Here is a 7,543-nt window from a genome sequence, read left to right as displayed (position 1 = left end):
ATCCTAAAACCGAATGGATGACTGGTTTAAACGGTTTTACGGTTTTAAACCAAACCTAGAACACGCCTAAGACCATCTCCAACCGTGTTTGGTTCAAACCAGACACATCACTGCCACATCAGCTTTCTTAAAAACGACATTTTTTACTCAAAAAATACACTTTCTCAGACCATCTTTACATTTCTACATCATCATCACTTACTTTGACATTTATTTTAAATAAGAATTTCACAATACTATAAAATATTTAATTTTTATTTCAATAAATAGCAATATATTAAAAATTTAGTAAAAAGTAGATTAACCAACATATAACAAATAAATAAACAAAAAACATTACATAATTTAAAATGAGAATTACTCTAACAAAATGAAAGAGAGATAATTGAAAATTTTGCTAAGACTTCTTGTAATTTTTTTTTTGTTTTTCATAAGACTTATGGTAATGTTTTTTTTTTTTTTCTAAGATTCTTTGTAATGTATAGGATTTCTTGTAACCTTTTTCTAGAACTTCTTTCAACGTTTTTTTTTTTGGGATAATACCACAAAAACTAACCAACTTTCTGTTTTTGTTCACAATAGTCCCTCAACTCAACTTTTGCATATAAAAGTCTCTTAACTTGTTAATTTTGAACATAAATGTGAAATAACCTATAATAGCCTTTCCATTGCTAATGTGATGCACATGTAAAAATAGATAAATAAGCAAGTTATATGATCATTTGATTGTGTTTTCCTTTTTTGTTTTATGGTTATTCTTGTATTTTTTGTTTCTCGTTTTTAGTTCCCTTGTGACCATAAATATATTCTCTCAAGCAAATGATAAGATAACAAAAACAACATCGCAATCAAAATAATATTTGTTCCGCAATTTAGATAGCGTTTACAATTTTCTAAACAAAAAAATGGAAAACATACTTAAGCCATTACTTTCTAATTTGTATGAAACGGTTAGAGTACTTGGCGTTCTTCATCGAATATTTGGCTTTCTTGTTCAATATGATGTCCCCTCCCACCTCTTTCACCTCTCCTACCTCTTCCACCTCTCCCGCGTATTGCAACGGTACATTCTCTAGTCATCCTTGTTCGAGGCCTCCCTTTTTTCTTGGGTTCTTTTGGTGGTGCTTGTTTTTTCTCATTTGTGCATGTTTTCACATTATGTCCTATCTCCCCACAGTTACCGCAAGTTATGTGTCTTCCGGTAGCTGATACTGTTTTATACTTTCCTTGATTTTTAGTTTCATGTCTCTTTCTTTTAATTGATGGCCAACCTGGCATTCTTCTCTTTTTTGGAGGAAGTGGCTTAATATAAGATGTTGACTTCCACAGCTTGCTTCCATTTACCTGTTTAATATAGTGCTTGTAGGTCTCTTTGAACTTCTCAACCTTGAACCAATCACATACATATTCCTCCGGATCATTGTTGATGAAGTATATAGCAGTTGTTGAATGCAAACAAGGTATTCCTGATATTTTCCATAACCTACAACTACACTCTCTATTATCAAGATCTACAGAGTAGGCTTCATATCCATCTCGTACCTCATACATATTGCCACTACTCGGGATAACAATCCACTTCCTGGATATAAACATACAAAAAAAGTTAATAACTACAAACTACATCAGATAAATAGGCCAAAGTTACAACAAAAAAGCCCAAAGTGTAACAAAAAAATAGCAAGAAACAATCTCAAAAAAAAAAAAAAAAAAAAAAAAACAGCCCTAAAATACAACAAATATTCAGCCCCGATGCAGCTAGAAAACAGCCCAAACAGAACTAAAAAGAAGCAAGAAGCAGGACCCGAACAGCCCAAAATTACAGCAAAAAAAAAAAGCCTAAAATACAACACAAAAACAGCCAAACATGTAAAGCAAGAAGCCGGACATACATTACCTTCCCACTTCAATGATTTTTTTCTCATTGTGTAATTCCACTCCATAATAAACATTCTAATCTCTTCCAACATTGTAATAATTGGTTTTCTTCTAGCACTCATAATGACATAATTAAAACTCTCACTAATCCCATTCTCAATAGAATCACATGCTCTACCAGTTTCAAAGAAAGCCCTAGACCATGTATTTGGGTATCTTTCAATTAGATGATCGTAAGTCTCAATACCAATAGATTTAATTTTATCCAATATAGAGAGAAATTCATGCTCGAGAGTCGTTTTAGATGCTTCCCAAAATAGATTCCTAAATTCTACCCCATTATGCTTCTTTTTGTTCTCTACTTCCACAACAGCCCAAGCTATGGGATAAATCTGGTTATTTGCGTCCCGACCCATTGCTGTTAGAAGTTCTCCTTTACATAATCCTTTTAAAAATGTTCCATCTAGGCCTATTACATTCCTACATGAAACCCCACCTTTTTTTAAAGCTTTGAAGCATTTGTAAATTATGCTAAAAAAATTACTTCCGTCTGGCATGCCATTCACTCCCACTTTTACAGAACTTCCAGGATTAGATTTTAAAATCTCATGTGCAATGTCCCATATCCTAGCATAGTGTTCTTTCAACCCACCTTCTATTTCGTCATTCGCAATAAGTTTTGCCAGAGTACATTGACCTCTACTAACTTTGACCATGTAGTCATGCTATATATCTGCTTGCATGTCTCTTATTTTAACGAAAGGTCTTGCAATGAGTTGTCTAAAGTACATATTAGGAACTGCCATAAATCCATAATACTACACGGAATTGCATAAGAATAAGCCACTATATCAAACAACAATATTAAACAACGATGATTTGATTTCAAATATATTTATTGATTTCTTTTTCAATTACGCACCTCAAATTGATTGAAAGTAGTCCTGGTAGGGAAGATTAGTTCGATCGTCGTCCTGATGGGGGAGATTTATTCGATCGTTCGTTGTATCATGAGTGTCGCTTCAGTTTTTTTTTCCTAGGGTTTAATATCTTTGTTTGATAGTTTATATGATTGGGTTAAAAGGCTTTCTTTAATAAATAAAAATCAAGGTAACCGGTTGCACCGGTTATAGTTTTTTTTTTTTTTTTTTTTTAAATTTCACATTATGTTCAAAATTAACAAGTTAAGGGACTTTTATATGCAAAAGTTGAGTTGGGGGACTTTTGTGAACAAAAACAGAAAGTTGGGAATATAACCGTTAAACTTGACGTTATGTAAAAAATAGACAAACCAAAAATTACATAATATTTGAAATACATATAGAAAAAACTAGGCGGGTGCCCGCACGATGCAGCGGGAAACATAGACTTAGTAATCACGTAACAAGTTTATGAGTGTTCATTGTTTGATTTGAAACCATTCAAATCGGCCATTGGTTTGGTCTCACGGTTGAATTTTTTTATTAACTTTTGGCCGGTCATTTTTAATCTTCAAAGTTTCAGTTTCAGTTTTTGACGATGAGAACCCATTACTAACGATTTGGCCAACGGTTTAGTTTAAAAACCATCAAAACCAGACCGCAAACGCCCTTAAATAAAATGTTATATTTTTTACCTGAAAAAAAAAATAACAATATCATACTCAAATTAAAGAGGAAAATATGCTCGTTTTTTTTTTGCAATTTCTTTAAAAAAATACTAACGTACGAAAAAGTTACTAATACTTAAAAATAATGAGGAAAGTTGGGTTAAAAGTGAAAATAAAAATCACATATTAGTGAAAGATCAACGATCATAGTTGTAACTATTTTTAAAATTCACAAAAGTTAGGCAAAGTGAAGAGGCTAATTTTGTAAATTATTGTTTAGTAACCGTATAACATTTTTATTGGACAAGTTTGTTCTTATCCTAGATGCATGAAAGGTTGTACCATTTGTTACATGGATTGTAAATCCCTTAAAACTAAGGTGTCTTAATTTGCCCTCATTTCATACATTATATATAGTATAGATATGTATATATGTATTATATTTTAATATATATTATCAATGTTGTAAAGAAAGATCACAATTTAGAGGTCTGGATTCGTTACAGGGCTCGTTTCTATTTATATAGTTTGATAAAGAGAAAAACGCGCACAATCTATCCAAATTGTCCGGGTTTCACATAAAAAGTTTGTTTTTACATAATTAATCCGAAAATATGCTTTTTGATCGTTTTTTATGTTCCGATATTCAAACAGGTTCGTTAATCACGAATTTGCCGGTTTTCGTCAAAATTTAATTTGTTTAATCTTCAAATTAGCATAATTAATTATCTGTTAATCATTAGATCATGAAAAATTATAAACTTATCAAATAAAATATGTCTATTTTTATAAAAATATTTCTGGATTATTGTCACACCCCCGACTAGGTAGTTGCGGAAGCGTAATACGGGAATGTAACAGATAACACTAGTATCAACCACATTGTTTATAAAGAAAATTCAACAGCTAAATTACATCATATTACATTGGTAGGTACTATGTTTACAAACTAGGTGAAAAACACATAACCGGTTTACGAGCTTCTTATTCAGTATTATATCAGCGTCTATTCACAGCTATTCAACTTTCTTTCTAACACCAAGCATGTAAGCAAATCATTCCACTTTTGCTTTACCTGAAAAGCATGTTAAAACGGGTCAACTACGTCTAGTTGGTGAGTTTCAAGTTTCACGAGTATCAATGAAATCAGTACACGAGTTCGTAAAGTTTACAGCGTGTATGTATATATGTCTGTGTATGATGTATTATACTAAGCCACAAGTGAAACCGAAACGAGCTAAAACACATGGCCTCCACTGCCCATGCACTCCCGTTGGCATTTAACAGCCACTTTGCCCCAAGTATGTACTATGTCTAACACCACATAGCAGTATGTAAAAATATAATGACAATGTGCAACTGGGTTTACATATGTTCCGGCATACCCCTCCGGCTCTGTCAGTTGGGTTTGTCAAACCGATAGTACTATCCACACGTCACCGGCACGAAGTTAATCACTTGTGTTTGTGGGGACTTGTCAAGTGTTAGTACTTAGATAATCCACATCATCACACGTTTTCAAGTATATCAGTTTATGTAAACATGCTTTTCACCCCAAAAGTTCGTAAAACAGTTTAGAAAGTGGGGGTCGTGAAACTCACCTTATCGTAGTTCGCACAGAAATTACGTATCAATAAGTCAGATGCCTCGTTTATAGCCTGATTCCTATAAACGGTATCGTATCGTTAATACTAGTACAGTGTTCAAGCTAAGTCGGGCTGTATAGATAATCTGGGTATAGCTGTTAGGCCCAGAACATGACTATAGTCTTAGATTGTGACGTTGTATACTATGAAATGTTTAAAACTAGATTTGGCTCAGTTTCACCGTTTCCCGAGCCTAGCTCAGTTGATCGTTTATACGTTTCGGGATTAGGTAAGATCACATAAAACTTAGGTAAATATATTGATTGATAAAATAATTTGATTTATGAAAGAATTTTAAGGTTTCGGTGTCTGGTTTGATCGCAGGGTTCGTTTCCGTTTTCACACGGATTTGATTATACAAAACGCGTACAATTCACCCGAATTGTCCAGAATTTTCGTAAAAAGTTCGTTTTTATCAATATCATTCAAAAATATGATATTTGACCACTTTTGACATTTTGACATACCAGTCAGTCCGTTAAACACAAAACTGCCGGTTTCGTTAAAACAATTATAATTTAAATCTTTGATTAATCATAACTAAATATGTACCTATATATAAATTATGTAAATTTTTGTAAAAATACATTAAGACATGGAGAATTTTATAAAAATATTTTCAAAAATTTTATGATTATTTATTTATTTATAAAAATTCATTTAATAGGTTATAATCGTGTAATAAATGGCCCGTTTATATCAAACGACTTCCGAAAAATCCGATAATTTTTACAAATGGCCTCAATGTTATTACATAGCCCCTGAAAAATTTCCAGAACCTAACTCTTTTGACAAAATGCCTTTTTGTGCGTTTTTCGGCTGTTAAAATTCAGTTAAGTAATGATTGCACAAACCATACTTAGACATTTCCAATGATTCCAAACCTTTACCAGTGATCTTACCATCACATATTAAACTCCAAAACCAAGTTTCATAATTTTTCAATATGTTTAGCTATTTTTCCCAAATAAACGCTCATAAACGGGAATAAATTCACCAAATATTCTCCGTTTATCGAAAAATTACCAAATTTGAACAGGGACTCATTTATATGATCCCTAATGTCCCTGAAAGTTTTCACAAGCTAACAACAAGCACGTCACAACCTAATACTAAACAGCCCCTAAACGAGTATTACGGGTTTACCTTGTCGGTTTTCGATGAATTTTGCTAGCTTAAACGACTTTCCGGGTCTCGGGTTGCAAACTCAGTATATCTACATATCATATAACATCAAACCAAGCATAAATCATCCATGTAACAGCCTTGATAATTAGGGTTTCGGTTTTGGGTTCAAACCGAACTTTCTAACCGTAAAAACGTTGTATTCATGTTCTAATCCGCGTTTTTGACCAAAAAAGTATATGTTCCTGGTTTGTAAACATGTTTAACATCAAAACATGATTTTACTTGATTTTTAGGGTTTTTGGATGGTTAAACATGTTTAAAACTAATCAAGGATTAATTTTTCATGGTTAAACTATGTTAATCATGATTAAAACTCAAAGAAAATCACTAATTACCTTAGGTTTTTGAGAGTTTCTGGAGTTCTACCTTGCAGCTGCTTGGACTTCAAACTTTTGAGAGTTGAAATGAATAACAAAGCTTAGGGAGTAAGTTATATAAAAAGGAATGTGATGTTTGATGGGCTGGCGATAGGAACTATAGAGGGCCCCTTAATGGGCTGTTTTGGCCCATTAATCTAATTATACAAGCCCAAACTTGAAAAGCCCACTTCAAATTTAGTTCGGGTTTGGTTTTTCGCAAGAAAATTAATTCGGGTGTGAGAAATAGCGCAAAAACGAGTGTTTTTCAGCTTATTTTTGTAAAATAAGAAAAACGTACTGACTTGTTATAAAATTCCAAAATATTTTCACGGATTGCTTAGAACATGTCATATAAGTGTTTTATAAATCTTTTTCGGCTTAACGGATGCTACAATGCTTGTTTTGATATTAACGATTGCGTTTAAGCTTATAGCGTATCGATAAACGAAACCTTTTTCGTTTAATGAGTTTTAAACGTACTGAGGCCTAAATATCGATATGTTAGCCTCTATAACATATATATAACTCGTATATGACCCCTCAGTATGTATACGGGTCATAATTAGTATCGGTCGGTTACTCGTTTAAGTACTACGAATTAACCGATTTATCGTTTACTTGTTACGTAATGAATATAGTATACCTCGTTTTGTCATGAATGTCACATTCTCCCCCCGTTAATAAATTTCGTCCTCGAAATTTAATGTGTCATCGGTTTTCTAGGGAACAGGTGTGGGTATTTCTTTCGGAATTCGTCCTTTCGTTCCCAAGTATATTCGGGTCCTTGTTTTGAATTCCACCGAACTTTTACCAAGGAAATTTTGTTATGTCGTAACTGTTTGGTTTTCCCGTCTACAATTTCTACCGGTTCCTCTGCGAAGTTG

General features: G+C 32.9%; 1 protein-coding gene across 1 annotated transcript; it reads right to left on the bottom strand.

The window, feature by feature from the left end:
• Positions 1-951: 951 nt before the first annotated feature.
• On the bottom strand, positions 952-2,594 carry LOC143586853 (uncharacterized). The gene is made up of 3 exons (XM_077068311.1): positions 1,898-2,594; positions 1,824-1,839; positions 952-1,582 (listed from the first exon to the last, which is right to left on the bottom strand). The coding sequence occupies exons 1-3, from the start codon at positions 2,592-2,594 to the stop codon at positions 952-954; spliced, it is 1,344 nt and encodes a 447-aa protein (XP_076924426.1).
• Between the last annotated feature and the right edge of the window lie 4,949 nt (positions 2,595-7,543).

This window comes from Bidens hawaiensis, unplaced genomic scaffold, assembly GCF_021521415.1.
Source record: "Bidens hawaiensis isolate Kalapana, Puna unplaced genomic scaffold, B.hawaiensis_p1.1 tig00035015_1, whole genome shotgun sequence".
In the NCBI taxonomy this organism is placed as follows: Eukaryota; Viridiplantae; Streptophyta; class Magnoliopsida; order Asterales; family Asteraceae; genus Bidens; species Bidens hawaiensis.
Note: the sequence above shows the minus strand (reverse complement) of the source record. Positions and strands in the feature narration are given on the sequence as shown.